Raw genomic sequence first — 17,753 nt, forward strand, 5'->3', positions numbered from 1 at the left:
GTAACAGAACAGACCACCTGTCATGTTTACTAGAGGGATAAACAGGGCTTTATAAAACACAGTGACAGTAACAGACCACCTGGCATGTTTACTAGAGGGATAAACAGGGCTTTATAAAACACAGTGACAGTAACAGACCACCTGCCATGTTTACTAGAGGGATAAACAGGGCTTTATAAAACACGGTGACAGTAACAGAACAGACCACCTGTCATGTTTACTAGAGGGATAAACAGGGCTTTATAAAACACAGTGACAGTAACAGACCACCTGGCATGTTTACTAGAGGGATAAACAGGGCTTTATAAAACACAGTGACAGTAACAGAACAGACCACCTGTCATGTTTACTAGAGGGATAAACAGGGCTTTATAAAACACGGTGATAGTAACAGAACAGACCACCTGTCATGTTTACTAGAGGGATAAACAGGGCTTTATAAAACACAGTGACAGTAACAGACCACCTGGCATGTTTACTAGAGGGATAAACAGGGCTTTATAAAACACAGTGACAGTAACAGACCACCTGCCATGTTTACTAGAGGGATAAACAGGGCTTTATAAAACACGGTGACAGTAACAGAACAGACCACCTGTCATGTTTACTAGAGGGATAAACAGGGCTTTATAAAACACAGTGACAGTAACAGACCACCTGGCATGTTTACTAGAGGGATAAACAGGGCTTTATAAAACACAGTGACAGTAACAGAACACCTGTTATGTTTACTAGAGGGATAAACAGGGCTTTATAAAACACAGTGACAGTAACAGACCACCTGGCATGTTTACTAGAGGGATAAACAGGGCTTTATAAAACACAGTGACAGTAACAGAACACCTGGCATGTTTACTAGAGGGATAAACAGGGCTTTATAAAACACAGTGACAGTAACAGACCACCTGGCATGTTTACTAGAGGGATAAACAGGGCTTTATAAAACACAGTGACAGTAACAGAACACCTGTCATGTTTACTAGAGGGATAAACAGGGCTTTATAAAACACAGTAACAGTAACAGAACAGACCACCTGTCATGTTTACTAGAGGGATAAACAGGGCTTTATAAAACACAGTGACAGTAACAGAACAGACCACATGTCATGTTTACTAGAGGGATAAACAGGGCTTTATAAAACACAGTGACAGTAACAGAACAGACCACCTGTCATGTTTACTAGAGGGATAAACAGGGCTTTATAAAACACAGTGACAGTAACAGAACAGACCACCTGTCATGTTTACTAGAGGGATAAACAGGGCTTTATAAAACACGGTGACAGTAACAGAACAGAACACCTGTCATGTTTACTAGAGGGATAAACAGGGCTTTATAAAACACAGTGACAGTAACAGAACAGACCACCTGTCATGTTTACTAGAGGGATAAACAGGGCTTTATAAAACACAGTGACAGTAACAGAACAGACCACCTGTCATGTTTACTAGAGGGATAAACAGGGCTTTATAAAACACAGTGACAGTAACAGAACAGACCACCTGTCATGTTTACTAGAGGGATAAACAGGGCTTTATAAAACACAGTGACAGTAACAGAACACCTGCCGTGTTTACTAGAGGGATAAACAGGGCTTTATAAAACACAGTGACAGTAACAGAACAGACCACCTGTCATGTTTACTAGAGGGATAAACAGGGCTTTATAAAACACAGTAACAGAACAGACCACCTGTCATGTTTACTAGAGGGATAAACAGGGCTTTATAAAACACAGTGACAGTAACAGAACAGACCACCTGTCATGTTTACTAGAGGGATAAACAGGGCTTTATAAAACACAGTGACAGTAACAGACCACCTGGCATGTTTACTAGAGGGATAAACAGGGCTTTATAAAACACAGTGACAGTAACAGAACACCTGTTATGTTTACTAGAGGGATAAGCAGGGCTTTATAAAACACAGTGACAGTAACAGACCACCTGGCATGTTTACTAGAGGGATAAACAGGGCTTTATAAAACACAGTGACAGTAACAGAACACCTGGCATGTTTACTAGAGGGATAAACAGGGCTTTATAAAACACAGTGACAGTAACAGACCACCTGGCATGTTTACTAGAGGGATAAACAGGGCTTTATAAAACACAGTGACAGTAACAGAACACCTGTCATGTTTACTAGAGGGATAAACAGGGCTTTATAAAACACAGTAACAGAACAGACCACCTGTCATGTTTACTAGAGGGATAAACAGGGCTTTATAAAACACAGTGACAGTAACAGAACAGACCACCTGTCATGTTTACTAGAGGGATAAACAGGGCTTTATAAAACACAGTGACAGTAACAGAACAGACCACCTGTCATGTTTACTAGAGGGATAAACAGGGCTTTATAAAACACAGTGACAGTAACAGAACAGACCACCTGTCATGTTTACTAGAGGGATAAACAGGGCTTTATAAAACACGGTGACAGTAACAGAACAGAACACCTGTCATGTTTACTAGAGGGATAAACAGGGCTTTATAAAACACAGTGACAGTAACAGAACACCTGCCGTGTTTACTAGAGGGATAAACAGGGCTTTATAAAACACAGTGACAGTAACAGAACAGACCACCTGTCATGTTTACTAGAGGGATAAACAGGGCTTTATAAAACACAGTGATAGTAACAGAACAGACCACCTGTCATGTTTACTAGAGGGATAAACAGGGCTTTATAAAACACAGTGATAGTAACAGAACAGACCACCTGTCATGTTTACTAGAGGGATAAACAGGGCTTTATAAAACACGGTGACAGTAACAGAACAGAACACCTGTCATGTTTACTAGAGGAATAAACAGGGCTTTATAAAACACGGTGACAGTAACAGAACAGAACACCTGTCATGTTTACTAGAGGGATAAACAGGGCTTTATAAAACACAGTGACAGTAACAGACCTCCTGTCATGTTTACTAGAGGGATAAACAGGGCTTTATAAAACACAGTAACAGAACACCTGTCATGTTTACTAGAGGGATAAACAGGGCTTTATAAAACACAGTGACAGTAACAGAACAGACCACCTGTCATGTTTACTAGAGGAATAAACAGGGCTTTATAAAACACGGTGACAGTAACAGAACAGAACACCTGTCATGTTTACTAGAGGGATAAACAGGGCTTTATAAAACACAGTGACAGTAACAGACCACCTGCCATGTTTACTAGAGGGATAAACAGGGCTTTATAAAACACGGTGATAGTAACAGAACAGACCACCTGTCATGTTTACTAGAGGGATAAACAGGGCTTTATAAAACACAGTGACAGTAACAGAACAGACCACCTGTCATGTTTACTAGAGGGATAAACAGGGCTTTATAAAACACAGTGACAGTAACAGAACAGACCACCTGTCATGTTTACTAGAGGGATAAACAGGGCTTTATAAAACACAGTGACAGTAACAGAACAGACCACCTGTCATGTTTACTAGAGGGATAAACAGGGCTTTATAAAACACAGTGACAGTAACAGAACAGACCACCTGTCATGTTTACTAGAGGGATAAACAGGGCTTTATAAAACACAGTGACAGTAACAGAACAGACCACCTGTCATGTTTACTAGAGGGATAAACAGGGCTTTATAAAACACAGTGACAGTAACAGAACAGAACACCTGTCATGTTTACTAGAGGGATAAACAGGGCTTTATAAAACACAGTGACAGTAACAGAACGAATAGGAGGATTCAGAGACTTCCACTCCAAACAGAGCTCTGTTTACCTGAGAATCTTTCTGATTGAGTTGTCTGATCCTCTGTACTTCTGCCTGCAACTCCATTGTCTTCTCTCTCTCCTTCTTCCGCTCTCCTTCCCTCTGCTTCTCCCTCGTTCTCTCCCTCTCTCCTTCCCTCTGCTTCTCCCTTTCTCTCTCCCTCTCCCAGTGTTGCTGGGCGGTCTGTAGGTCAGTCTGTAGTCTGTTGGTCTGGAGCGTCTTGTCAGAACACTGGGATCTCAGACGCTGTAACTCTACATTACAGTCAGACAGCGCTGTACGGAGCTCCTAGAGGAGAGAGAGAGAGAGAGAGGAGGGGGGAGAAAGGGGATGGGGAGAGAGAGAGAGGAGGGGGGAGAAAGGGGATGGGGGAGAGAGAGAGAGAGGAGGGGGGAGAAAGGGGATGGGGGAGAGAGAGAGAGAGGAGGGGGGAGAAAGGGGATGGGGGAGAGAGAGAGAGGAGGGGGAGAAAGGGGATGGGGGAGAGAGAGAGAGAGAGGAGGGGGGAGAGAGAGAGAGAGAGGAGGGGGAGAGAGAGAGAGAGAGGAGGGGGGAGAAAGGGGATGGGGAGAGAGAGAGAGGAGGGGGGAGAAAGGGGATGGGGAGAGAGAGAGAGAGGAGGGGGGAGAAAGGGGATGGGGGAGAGAGAGAGAGGAGGGGGGAGAAAGGGGATGGGGAGAGAGAGGAGGGGGGAGAAAGGGGATGGGGAGAGAGAGGAGGGGGGAGAAAGGGGATTGGGGAGAGAGAGAGAGAGAGGAGGAGAAAGGGGATGGGGGAGAGAGAGAGAGAGAGAGAGAGGAGGGGGGAGAAAGGGGATGGGGGAGAGAGAGAGAGGAGGGGGGAGAAAGGGGATGGGGAGAGAGAGAGAGAGAGGAGGGGGGAGAAAGGGGATGGGGAGAGAGAGAGAGGAGGGGGGAGAAAGGGGATGGGGGAGAGAGAGAGAGGAGGGGGGAGAAAGGGGATGGGGAGAGAGAGAGAGAGGAGGGGGGAGAAAGGGGATGGGGGAGAGAGAGAGAGAGAGGAGGGGGGAGAAAGGGGATGGGGAGAGAGAGAGAGAGAGAGGAGGGGGGAGAAAGGGGATGGGGGAGAGAGAGAGAGAGAGGAGGGGGGAGAAAGGGGATGGGGGAGAGAGAGAGAGAGAGGAGGGGGGAGAAAGGGGATGGGGGAGAGAGAGAGAGAGAGGAGGGGGGAGAAAGGGGATGGGGGAGAGAGAGAGAGAGAGGAGGGGGGAGAAAGGGGATGGGGGAGAGAGAGAGAGAGAGGAGGGGGGAGAAAGGGGATGGGGGAGAGAGAGAGAGGAGGGGGAGAAAGGGGATGGGGGAGAGAGAGAGAGAGAGAGAGGAGGGGGGAGAAAGGGGATGGGGGAGAGAGAGAGAGAGAGAGGAGGGGGGAGAAAGGGGATGGGGGAGAGAGAGAGAGAGAGGAGGGGGGAGAAAGGGGATGGGGGAGAGAGAGAGAGAGAGAGAGAGGAGGGGGGAGAAAGGGGATGGGGGAGAGAGAGAGAGGAGGGGGGAGAAAGGGGATGGGGGAGAGAGAGAGAGAGAGGAGGGGGGAGAAAGGGGATGGGGAGAGAGAGAGAGAGAGGAGGGGGGAGAAAGGGGATGGGGAGAGAGAGAGAGAGAGAGAGGAGGGGGGAGAAAGGGGATGGGGGAGAGAGAGAGAGGAGGGGGAGAAAGGGGATGGGGGAGAGAGAGAGAGAGGAGGGGGAGAAAGGGGATGGGGGAGAGAGAGAGAGAGGAGGGGGAGAAAGGGGATGGGGGAGAAAGAGAGAGAGAGGAGGGGGGAGAAAGGGGATGGGGGAGAGAGAGAGAGAGGAGGGGGAGAAAGGGGATGGGGGAGAGAGAGAGAGAGGAGGGGGGAGAAAGGGGATGGGGGAGAGAGAGAGAGAGAGGAGGGGGAGAGAGAGAGAGAGAGGAGGGGGGAGAAAGGGGATGGGGGAGAGAGAGAGAGAGGAGGGGGGAGAAAGGGGATGGGGAGAGAGAGAGAGGAGGGGGGAGAAAGGGGATGGGGAGAGAGAGAGAGAGGAGGGGGAGAAAGGGGATGGGGGAGAGAGAGAGAGGAGGGGGGAGAAAGGGGATGGGGAGAGAGAGGAGGGGGGAGAAAGGGGATTGGGGAGAGAGAGAGAGAGAGAGGAGGAGAAAGGGGATGGGGGAGAGAGAGAGAGAGAGAGAGAGGAGGGGGGAGAAAGGGGATGGGGGAGAGAGAGAGAGGAGGGGGGAGAAAGGGGATGGGGAGAGAGAGAGAGGAGGGGGGAGAAAGGGGATGGGGAGAGAGAGAGAGAGAGGAGGGGGGAGAAAGGGGATGGGGAGAGAGAGAGAGGAGGGGGGAGAAAGGGGATGGGGGAGAGAGAGAGAGGAGGGGGGAGAAAGGGGATGGGGGAGAGAGAGAGAGAGGAGGGGGGAGAAAGGGGATGGGGGAGAGAGAGAGAGAGAGGAGGGGGGAGAAAGGGGATGGGGGAGAGAGAGAGAGAGGAGGGGGGAGAAAGGGGATGGGGGAGAGAGAGAGAGAGAGGAGGGGGGAGAAAGGGGATGGGGGAGAGAGAGAGAGAGAGGAGGGGGGAGAAAGGGGATGGGGGAGAGAGAGAGAGGAGGGGGAGAAAGGGGATGGGGGAGAGAGAGAGAGAGGAGGGGGAGAAAGGGGATGGGGGAGAGAGAGAGAGAGAGAGGAGGGGGGAGAAAGGGGATGGGGGAGAGAGAGAGAGAGAGAGGAGGGGGGAGAAAGGGGATGGGGGAGAGAGAGAGAGAGAGAGGAGGGGGGAGAAAGGGGATGGGGGAGAGAGAGAGAGGAGGGGGGAGAAAGGGGATGGGGGAGAGAGAGAGAGAGAGGAGGGGGGAGAAAGGGGATGGGGAGAGAGAGAGAGAGAGGAGGGGGGAGAAAGGGGATGGGGGAGAGAGAGAGAGAGGAGGGGGAGAAAGGGGATGGGGGAGAAAGAGAGAGAGAGGAGGGGGGAGAAAGGGGATGGGGGAGAGAGAGAGAGAGGAGGGGGAGAAAGGGGATGGGGGAGAGAGAGAGAGGAGGGGGGAGAAAGGGGATGGGGGAGAGAGAGAGAGAGAGGAGGGGGGAGAAAGGGGATGGGGAAGAGAGAGAGAGAGAGGAGGGGGGAGAAAGGGGATGGGGGAGAGAGAGAGAGAGGAGGGGGAGAAAGGGGATGGGGAAGAGAGAGAGAGAGAGGAGGGGGGAGAAAGGGGATGGGGAAGAGAGAGAGAGAGAGGAGGGGGGAGAAAGGGGATGGGGAAGAGAGAGAGAGAGAGGAGGGGGGAGAAAGGGGATGGGGAAGAGAGAGAGAGAGAGAGGAGGGGGGAGAAAGGGGATGGGGGAGAGAGAGAGAGAGTGGTGGACCTCTGTGTCCTTTCGGTTACTAGTCCAACGCTCTAACCACTAGGCTACCTGCCGCCCCTATTCTACATGTCAGAAGAAAGAATAAATACAGTCTGTGACGGTTGACACTTTTACTGCAGTACTGATCATGACATGTCTATGACTACAGTACAACTCACCTCTAAGTGACTCTTCTGTTCTGACATCAGTCGCTGGTTGGACTGCACTTCCTGGACCAGCCTCTCTGACTGATGCTGCTGATCCAGGACCTGTTAATAACATAGCAACACTAAACCTCCTGGACCAGCCTCTCTGACTGATGCTGCTGATCCAGGACCTGTTAATAACATAGCAACACTAAACCTCCTGGACCAGCCTCTCTGACTGATGCTGCTGATCCAGGACCTGTTAATAACATAACATCACTGAACCTCCTGGACCAGCCTCTCTGACTGATGCTGCTGATCCAGGACCTGTTAATAACATAACATCACTGAACCTCCTGGACCAGCCTCTCTGACTGATGCTGCTGATCCAGGACCTGTTAATAACATAACATCACTGAACCTCCTGGACCAGCCTCTCTGACTGTTGCTGCTGATCCAGGACCTGTTAATAACATAACAACAGTGAACCTCCTGGACCAGCCTCTCTGACTGATGCTGCTGATCCAGGACCTGTTAATAACATAACAACAGTGAACCTCCTGGACCAGCCTCTCTGACTGATGCTGCTGATCCAGGACCTGTTAATAACATAACAACACTAAACCTCCTGGACCAGCCTCTCTGACTGATGCTGCTGATCCAGGACCTGTTAATAACATAACATAACAGGAAAAGGGCTGGTTATTGGTGGTATGCTGTGCATGTCTACCTCTGCAGTAGTCTGGTCCAGGGTGCTCTGGTATGTAGTCAGGGTTAGGAGGGTTACCTCTGCAGTAGTCTGGTCCAGGGTGGTCTGGTATGTAGTCAGGGTTAGGAGGGTTACCTCTGTAGTAGTCTGGTCCAGGGTGGTCTGGTATGTAGTCAGGGTTAGGAGGGTTACCTCTGCAGTAGTCTGGTCCAGGGTGGTCTGGTATGTAGTCAGGGTTAGGAGGGTTACCTCTGTAGTAGTCTGGTCCAGGGTGGTCTGGTATGTAGTCAGGGTTAGGAGGGTTACCTCTGCAGTAGTCTGGTCCAGGGTGGTCTGGTATGTAGTCAGGGTTAGGAGGGTTACCTCTCCAGTAGTCTGGTCCAGGGTGGTCTGGTATATAGTCAGGGTTAGGAGGGTTACCTCTGTAGTAGTCTGGTCCAGGGTGGTCTGGTATGTAGTCAGGGTTAGGAGGGTTACCTCTGCAGTAGTCTGGTCCAGGGTGGTCTGGTATGTAGTCAGGGTTAGGAGGGTTACCTCTGTAGTAGTCTGGTCCAGGGTGGTCTGGTATGTAGTCAGGGTTAGGAGGGTTACCTCTGCAGTAGTCTGGTCCAGGGTGGTCTGGTATGTAGTCAGGGTTAGGAGGGTTACCTCTGCAGTAGTCTGGTCCAGGGTGGTCTGGTATGTAGTCAGGGTTAGGAGGGTTACCTCTGCAGTAGTCTGGTCCAGGGTGGTCTTGTATGTAGTCAGGGTTAGGAGGGTTACCTCTGCAGTAGTCTGGTCCAGGGTGGTCTGGTATGTAGTCAGGGTTAGGAGGGTTACCTCTGCAGTAGTCTGGTCCAGGGTGGTCTTGTATGTAGTCAGGGTTAGGAGGGTTACCTCTGTAGTAGTCTGGTCCAGGGTGGTCTGGTATGTAGTCAGGGTTAGGAGGGTTACCTCTGCAGTAGTCTGGTCCAGGGTGGTCTGGTATGTAGTCAGGGTTAGGAGGGTTACCTCTGTAGTAGTCTGGTCCAGGGTGGTCTGGTATGTAGTCAGGGTTAGGAGGGTTACCTCTGTAGTAGTCTGGTCCAGGGTGGTCTGGTATGTAGTCAGGGTTAGGAGGGATACCTCTGCAGTAGTCTGGTCCAGGGTGGTCTGGTATGTAGTCAGGGTTAGGAGGGTTACCTCTGTAGTAGTCTGGTACAGGGTGGTCTGGTATGTAGTCAGGGTTAGGAGGGTTACCTCTGTAGTAGTCTGGTCCAGGGTGGTCTGGTATGTAGTCAGGGTTAGGAGGGTTACCTCTGCAGTAGTCTGGTACAGGGTGGTCTGGTATGTAGTCAGGGTTAGGAGGGTTACCTCTGCAGTAGTCTGGTCCAGGGTGGTCTGGTATGTAGTCAGGGTTAGGAGGGTTACCTCTGCAGTAGTCTGGTCCAGGGTGCTCTGGTATGTAGTCAGGGTTAGGAGGGTTACCTCTGTAGTAGTCTGGTCCAGGGTGGTCTGGTATGTAGTCAGGGTTAGGAGGGTTACCTCTGTAGTAGTCTGGTCCAGGGTGGTCTGGTATGTAGTCAGGGTTGTCCCCAACATGTTCATGACAGTAGAGGGGCTGTGCTTTCTTCCCTCTCCAACAGGCTCTTCTTCACAGAGGAGAGAAAGGACATCGTTTTATACCACAAAGAGCTAAATATCATAAAGCGAATTAGAATCTCAGTGTGATTTCAATAGAAACGTTCCTTCAACAATGTGATGATATGAGGGTTATGGTCAGTACAGTGAGGGTTATGGTCAGTACAGTGAGGGTTATGGTCAGTACAGTGAGGGTTATGGTCAGTACAGTGAGGGTTATGGTCAGTACAGTGAGGGTTATGGTCAGTTCAGTGAGGGTTATGGTCAGTACAGTGAAGGTTATGGTAGTACAGTGAGGGTTATGGTCAGTTCAGTGAGGGTTATGGTCAGTACAGTGAGGGTTATGGTAGTACAGTGAGGGTTATGGTCAGTTCACTGAGGGTTATGGTCAGTACAGTGACGGTTATGGTCAGTACAGTGAGGGTTATGGTCAGTTCAGTGAGGGTTATGGTCAGTACAGTGACGGTTATGGTCAGTACAGTGAGGGTTATGGTAGTTCAGTGAGGGTTATGGTCAGTTCAGTGAGGGTTATGGTCAGTTCAGTGAGGGTTATGGTCAGTGCAGTGAGGGTTATGGTCAGTGCAGTGAGGGTTATGGTCAGTCCAGTGAGGGCTATGGTCAGTCCAGTGAGGGTTATGGTCAGTCCAGTGAGGGTTATGGTCAGTCCAGTGAGGGTTATGGTCAGTACAGTGAGGGTTATGGTCAGTTCAGTGAGGGTTATGGTCAGTCCAGTGAGGGTTATGGTCAGTACAGTGAGGGTTATGGTCAGTACAGTGAGGGTTATGGTCAGTTCAGTGAGGGTTATGGTCAGTACAGTGAGGGTTATGGTCAGTACAGTGAGGGTTATGGTCAGTACAGTGAGGGTTATGGTCAGTACAGTGAGGGTTATGGTCAGTACAGTGAAGGTTATGGTCAGTGCAGTGAGGGTTATGGTCAGTACAGTGAGGGTTATGGTTAGTACAGTGAGGGTTATGGTCAGTGCAGTGAGGGTTATGGTCAGTGCAGTGAGGGTTATGGTCAGTACAGTGAGGGTTATGGTCAGTTCAGTGAGAGTTATGGTCAGTACAGTGAGGGTTATGGTCAGTTCAGTGAGGGTTATGGTCAGTACAGTGAGGGTTATGGTCAGTACAGTGAGGGTTATGGTCAGTACAGTGAGGGTTATGGTCAGTCCAGTGAGGGTTATGGTCAGTCCAGTGAGGGTTATGGTCAGTCCAGTGAGGGTTATGGTCAGTCCAGTGAGGGTTATGGTCAGTACAGTGAGGGCTATGGTCAGTACAGTGAGGGCTATGGTCAGTACAGTGAGGGTTATGGTCAGTTCAGTGAGGGCTATGGTCAGTTCAGTGAGGGCTATGGTCAGTTCATTGAGGGTTATGGTAGTACAGTGAGGGTTATGGTCAGTACAGTGAGGGTTATGGTCAGTACAGTGAGGGTTATGGTCAGTTCAGTGAGGGTTATGGTCAGTCCAGTGAGGGTTATGGTCAGTCCAGTGAGGGTTATGGTCAGTACAGTGAGGGTTATGGTCAGTTCAGTGAGGGTTATGGTCAGTACAGTGAGGGTTATGGTCAGTACAGTGAGGGTTATGGTCAGTACAGTGAGGGTTATGGTCAGTACAGTGAGGGTTATGGTCAGTACAGTGAAGATTATGGTCAGTGCAGTGAGGGTTATGGTCAGTACAGTGAGGGTTATGGTAGTACAGTGAGGGTTATGGTCAGTCCAGTGAGGGTTATGGTCAGTACAGTGAGGGTTATGGTCAGTACAGTGAGGGCTATGGTCAGTACAGTGAGGGTTATGGTAGTACAGTGAGGGTTATGGTCAGTACAGTGAGGGTTATGGTCAGTACAGTGAGGGTTATGGTCAGTTCAGTGAGGGTTATGGTCAGTTCAGTGAGGGTTATGGTCAGTACAGTGAGGGTTATGGTCAGTACAGTGAGGGTTATGGTCAGTACAGTGAGGGTTATGGTCAGTACAGTGAGGGTTATGGTCAGTACAGTGAGGGTTATGGTCAGTACAGTGAAGGTTATGGTCAGTACAGTGAGGGTTATGGTAGTACAGTGAGGGTTATGGTCAGTACAGTGAGGGTTATGGTCAGTTCTGCACCATGTTTGCTAACCTGTGGTGAGTGGTCCTACAGCGGTGGGTGGTCCTACAGCGGTGAGTGGTCCTACAGCGGTGGGTGGTCCTACAGCGGTGTGTAGCTGCAGTAGCTGTTGTAACTCTCTAAGATAGCTCTCAAATTCCTCCTCTAGTAACACCTGACGCTTACGAGCCTAAACACAGAGAGGGAGAGAGATACAGAGAGAGAGACCAGAGAGAGAGACCAGAGAGAGAGAGCAGAGAGACAGGGAGAGAGCAGAGAGAGAGAGAGAGAGGCAGACAGACAGAGAGAGAGACAGAGAGAGAGAGAGAGGGAGAGCAGAAAGACAGTGAGAGGCAGACAGACAGAGAGAGAGAGCAGAGAGAGAGACCAGAGAGAGAGACCAGAGAGAGAGAGACCAGAGAGAGAGACCAGAGAGAGAGAGAGCAGAGAGACAGGGAGAGAGCAGAGAGAGAGACAGAGAGAGAGAGAGAGAGGGAGAGCAGAAAGACAGTGAGAGGCAGACAGACAGAGAGAGCAGAGAGAGAGAGAGAGAGCAGAGAGAGAGAGAGACAGACAGAGAGAGAGAGAAAAAACACCTGCCACTTACAATCCTTTAGAAACACTTGTGGTTCTCCCCTCCTCCCTGTGTGTGTGTGTGAATCCTCCTACCATGTCCAGCTGTGTCAGGCTGTGTGTATGTAGCGTGTGTAGTTCCTGTAGTTGGTCTCTGAGTTGTGATGCAGTTCTTCTCTCCTTCTCCACCGCTGCACTCAACTCTGCCTTAGAACTCAGGTAGTCCTTCTCCAGCCTACACACCACAACACAATGTTAACCTCATCCACAGGTATCATATTACTACCATATACAGTACCAGTCAAAAGTTTGGACACGTCAACTCATTCAAGGGGTTTTCTTTATTTTTACTATTTTCTACATTGTATAATAATAGTGAAGACATCAAAACTATGAAATAACACATATGGAATCCTGTAGTAACCAAAAAAGTGTTAAACCAAATCAAAATATATTTGAGATTCTTCAAAGTAGCCCCCCTTTGCCTTGATGATAGATTTGCTAACTCTTGGCATTCTCTCAACCAGCTTCACCTGGAATGATTTTCCAACAGTCTTGAAAGAGTTCCCACATATGCTTGAGGACTTCTTGGCTGCTTTTCCTTCACTCTGCGGTCCAACTCATCCCAAACCATCTCAATTTGGTTGAGGTCGGGTGATTGTGGGGGCCAGGTCATCTGATGTAGCACTCAATCACTCTCCTTTGTTTTTCAACAGGACAATGACCCAACACACCTCCAGGCTGTGTAAGGAGGTGTGTTGGGTCATTGTCCTGTTGAAAAACAAATGATAGTCCCACTAAGAGCAGATCAGATGGGATGGCGAATCGCTGCAGAATGCTGTGGTAGCCATGCTGGTTAAGTGTGCCTTGAATTCTAAATAAATCACAGTGTCACCAGCAAAGCACCATCACACCTCCTCCTCCATGCTTCACGGTGGGAACCACACATGCAGAGATCATCTGTTCACCTACTCTGCGTCTCACAAAGGCACGGTGGTCGGAACCAAAAATCTCCAATTTGGACTCATCAGATCAAAGGACAGATTTCCACCAGTCTAATGTCCATTGCTCGTGTTTCTTGGCCCGAGCAAGTCTCTTCTTCTTATTGGTGTCCTTTAGTAGTGGTTTCTTTGCTGCAATTAGACCATGAAGGCCTGATTCACACAGTCTCCTCTGAACAGTTGATGTTGAGATGCGTCTGTTACTTGAACTCTGAAGCATTTATTTGGGATGCAATTTCTGAGGCTGGTATCTCTAAGGAACTTATCCTCTGCAGCAGAGGTAACTCTGGGTCTTCCTTTCCTGTGGCGGTCCTCATGAGAGCCAGTTTCATCATAGCACTTGATGGTTTTTGCGACTGCACTTGAAGAAACTTCAGAAGATCTTGAAATGTTCCATATTGACTGACCTTTATGTCTTAAAGTAATGATGGACTGTTGTTTCTCTTTGCTTATTTGAGCTGTTCTTGCCATAATATGGACTTGGTTTTTCCCCAAATAGGGCTATCTTCTGTATACCACCCGTACCTTGTCACAACACAACTGATTGGCTCAAACGCATTAAGAAGGAAAGCAATTCCACAAATTAACAATTTTTTTACCAAGGCACACCTGTTAATTGAAATGCATTCCGGGTGACTACCTCATGAAGCTGGTTGAGAGAATGTATCACAACCGGCCATGACTGGAAGTACCATAGAGTGGCGCACAATTGGCCAAGCGTCGTCTGGTGTAGGCCGTCATTGTAAATAAGAATTTATTCTTATTCTTAACTGACTTGCCTAGTTAAATAAAGGTTTCATACATTTTTTTATAAAATAATTCATAGTTTTGATGTCTTCATTATTATTCTACAATGTAGAAAATAGTAACAAATAAAGATAAACCCATGAATGAGTAGGTGTGTCCAAACTTCTGACTGTATACCCAGACTGTAGTGCACTAGAAAAAGAATCAGGTGCCATTTTGTATGGACACTTACTGTGCCAGTCTGCCAGTAGCGTCCCGTGCCCTGTCTCTCTCTATGCTGTAGGCTCTCTCCACCTACAGTATAATACAACAATACAACTTTATTGTCCATACGTTACAGTGAACAACGATGGAGAGCACGTTGTGGGGTTTAAGGGCCTTGCTCAAGAGGACAACGGTAGGGGATTGTAGTTAGGAAGTGAACCCTCCCGGCTACAGGTCCATCTCCTTAGCCCGCCCGGGTTACCCACCTCTCTGAACTGTTGTTTGATCATGTCCAGACTGGACACAGCTTCAGCCTGACTAGACTTCTCCACCTGTAGAGCTGACTCCAGGTCACGGATACGCAGCTGGGGGAAAGAGGTGGAGAGAGGGGAGAGAGAGAGAGACAGAGACACAGAGAGAGAGAGAGAGAGAGAGAGAGAGAGAGAGAGAGAGAGAGAGAGAGAGAGAGAGAGAGAGAGAGAGAGAGAGAGAGAGAGAGAGAGAGAGAGAGAGAGAGAGAGAGAGAGAGAGAGAGAGAGAGGAGAAAGAGGGAGGGAGAGGAGAGAGAGGGAAAGAGAGAGGAGAGGGAGGGAAAGAGCGAGGGGGAGGGAAAGAGAGAGGGGGGAGGGAAAGAGAGGGGGGGGAGGGAGGGAAAGAGAGAAATAAAATAATAGATAGTTTATTGTCCATTTGTTTAGAAGGGAGGGTTATGGTCTTCTGCCTTCTTCCCAACCCCAGTCAAACACATTGAGAGGCCCAGGGTCAGCCCAGGTGCGCCTGGATGGAGAGCTCTTGTTGGTGTTAAGCTCTTTGATCAAGAGCACAACGGCAGCAGAGGGTGGTAATGATCTGAAACCAGCAGCCGCTTCGGTCCCTACTGTTTTAGTCACCCAACATCTGGGTCTAGTGCCCACGACACGTTACACAAAATACACATTTAAGAGGTGTGTGTGTTACCTGTATGATCTCAGAGTTGAATTTAGACTCCAGATGGGCAGCTCTCTCAGACTCTATGTTGGTTTCTAGAGTCTTGACTCTCTGTAGGGCGGTCTGAGGAACACACAAACACACTCTATTTGAAATCTCTCAGACTCTATGTTGGTTTCTAGAGTGTTTACTCTCTGTAGGATGGTTCTATGTTGGTTTCTAGAGTATTGACTCTCTGTAGGGTGGTTCTACGTTGGTTTCTAGAGTATTGACTCTAGGATGGTTCTATGTTGGTTTCTAGAGTATTGACTCTCTGTAGGATGGTTCTATGTTGGTTTCTAGAGTATTGACTCTCTGTAGGATGGTTCTATGTTGGTTTCTAGAGTATTGACTCTCTATAGGATGGTTCTATGTTGGTTTCTAGAGTATTGACTCTCTATAGGATGGTTCTATGTTGGTTTCTAGAGTATTGACTCTCTGTAGGGTGGTTCTACGTTGGTTTCTAGAGTATTGACTCTAGGATGGTTCTATGTTGGTTTCTAGAGTATTGACTCTCTGTAGGATGGTTCTATGTTGGTTTCTAGAGTATTGACTCTCTGTATGATGGTTCCATGCTGGTTTCTAGAGTATTGACTCTCTGTAGCGTGGTTCTATGTTGGTTTCTAGAGTATTGACTCTCTGTAGGATGGTTCTATGTTGGTTTCTAGAGTGTTGACTCACTGTAGCGTGGTTCCATGTTGGTTTCTAGAGTATTGACTCTCTGTAGGATGGTTCTATGTTGGTTTCTAGAGTGTTGACTCTCTGTAGGATGGTTCTATGTTGGTTTCTAGAGTATTGACTCACTGTAGCGTGGTTCCATGTTGGTTTCTAGAGTATTGACTCTCTGTAGGATGGTTCTATGTTGGTTTCTAGAGTATTGACTCTCTGTAGGATGGTTCTATGTTGGTTTCTAGAGTATTGACTCTCTGTAGGATGGTTCTATGTTGGTTTCTAGAGTATTGACTCTCTGTAGGATGGTTCCATGTTGGTTTCTAGAGTATTGACTCTCTGTAGAATGGTTCTATGTTGGTTTCTAGAGTATTGACTCTCTGTAGGATGGTTCCATGTTGGTTTCTAGAGTATTGACTCTCTGTAGGATGGTTCTATGTTGGTTTCTAGAGTGTTGACTCTCTGTAGGATGGTTCTATGTTGGTTTCTAGAGTATTGACTCACTGTAGCGTGGTTCCATGTTGGTTTCTAGAGTATTGACTCTCTGTAGGATGGTTCTATGTTGGTTTCTAGAGTATTGACTCTCTGTAGGATGGTTCCATGTTGGTTTCTAGAGTATTGACTCTCTGTAGAATGGTTCTATGTTGGTTTCTAGAGTATTGACTCTCTGTAGGATGGTTCCATGTTGGTTTCTAGAGTATTGACTCTCTGTAGGATGGTTCTATGTTGGTTTCTAGAGTATTGACTCTCTGTAGGATGGTTCCATGTTGGTTTCTAGAGTATTGACTCTCTGTAGGATGGTTCTATGTTGGTTTCTAGAGTATTGACTCTCTGTAGGATGGTTCTATGTTGGTTTCTAGAGTATTGACTCTCTGTAGGATGGTTCCATGTTGGTTTCTAGAGTATTGACTCTCTGTAGGATGGTTCTATGTTGGTTTCTAGAGTATTGACTCTCTGTAGGATGGTTCCATGTTGGTTTCTAGAGTATTGACTCTCTGTAGGATGGTTCTATGTTGGTTTCTAGAGTATTGACTCTCTGTAGGATGGTTCTATGTTGGTTTCTAGAGTGTTGACTCTCTGTAGGATGGTTCTATGTTGGTTTCTAGAGTATTGACTCTCTGTAGGATGGTTCTATGTTGGTTTCTAGAGTATTGACTCTCTGTAGGATGGTTCTATGTTGGTTTCTCCCTGCCTCCCCTCACCTCTAGTTCTTTCTTCATTCTCTCCTCTCTCTCTGTGATGTAGCCCAGTTCGCTGGTCTGTCGTCGTAGTGCCTCCCCGTCTCTCTCCCTCTCTCTATGCACCTCCCCCATCCTCCTCTTCAGCTCCTGCAGAGTCTCCTCCTGTTCCTGGGGGAGGAAGGGAGGGAGAAGTGGGAGAGAGGGGGAAGGGACAGAGGGGGTGAGGGAGGGAGTTAACAAAGGGTTAATATTCAATAACAACAAACAAAAACTAAATTCTCATTGTGACTGTTTTGATCTAAGCCAAATGAATGTATTTTACTGTGAGTGTCCTGTGTGACTTCTAACTAGAGGTCAGACCTGCTGCATCGAACACTGAACTACCAGGAGTCATCAGTGACCTGTAACAAATGTGTGTGATGTATGTTTTTAATAATTCTGTTACGGTGATGCGATACTTGCAAACTTTTGCTTAAACCAACACTTTTCACACAAAAACATATTTAAAACAGAAGTTCAATGGCACGTTCTGATAAACTAAACTACATCACGTTGTTTAACTGACTGGTCAAACAGCTAAGAGAGCGGAGAGCAGAGAGCGGAGAGCGGAGAGCGGGGAGCGGAGAGCGGGGAGCGGGGAGCGGGGAGCGGGGAGCGGGGAGCAGAGAGCAGAGAGCAGAGAGCAGGGAGCAGAGAGCAGAGAGCAGAGAGCAGAGAGCAGGGAGCAGGGAGCAGGGAGCGGAGAGCGGAGAGCGGAGAGCGGAGAGCGGAGAGCGGGGAGCGGAGAGAGGAGAGCGGGGAGCGGAGAGCGGGGAGCGGGGAGCG

General features: G+C 48.4%; 1 protein-coding gene across 5 annotated transcripts in view; it reads right to left on the reverse strand.

Annotated features, from left to right (window-relative positions):
* Nucleotides 1–17,753, reverse strand: part of ccdc171 (coiled-coil domain containing 171) — an 81,827-nt gene that overhangs the window by 51,220 nt on the left and 12,854 nt on the right. For 3 of the 5 annotated variants that reach the window (XM_071377876.1, XM_071377871.1, XM_071377874.1), the window contains exons 6-14: nt 16,950–17,096; nt 15,070–15,162; nt 14,379–14,477; nt 14,141–14,202; nt 12,257–12,395; nt 11,621–11,777; nt 9,416–9,522; nt 7,237–7,326; nt 3,749–4,027 (exon numbers count right to left, since the gene is read on the reverse strand). In XM_071377876.1, the coding sequence (XP_071233977.1) occupies nt 3,749–4,027; nt 7,237–7,326; nt 9,416–9,522; nt 11,621–11,777; nt 12,257–12,395; nt 14,141–14,202; nt 14,379–14,477; nt 15,070–15,162; nt 16,950–17,096 (1,173 nt within the window). The remainder of the gene's footprint in view (nt 1–3,748; nt 4,028–7,236; nt 7,327–9,415; nt 9,523–11,620; nt 11,778–12,256; nt 12,396–14,140; nt 14,203–14,378; nt 14,478–15,069; nt 15,163–16,949; nt 17,097–17,753) is intronic. The other 2 variants (XM_071377872.1, XM_071377875.1) reach the window with 2 other exon arrangements.

The sequence above is a fragment of the Salvelinus alpinus genome, chromosome 31 (genome assembly GCF_045679555.1).
Source record: "Salvelinus alpinus chromosome 31, SLU_Salpinus.1, whole genome shotgun sequence".
In the NCBI taxonomy this organism is placed as follows: domain Eukaryota; kingdom Metazoa; phylum Chordata; class Actinopteri; order Salmoniformes; family Salmonidae; genus Salvelinus; species Salvelinus alpinus.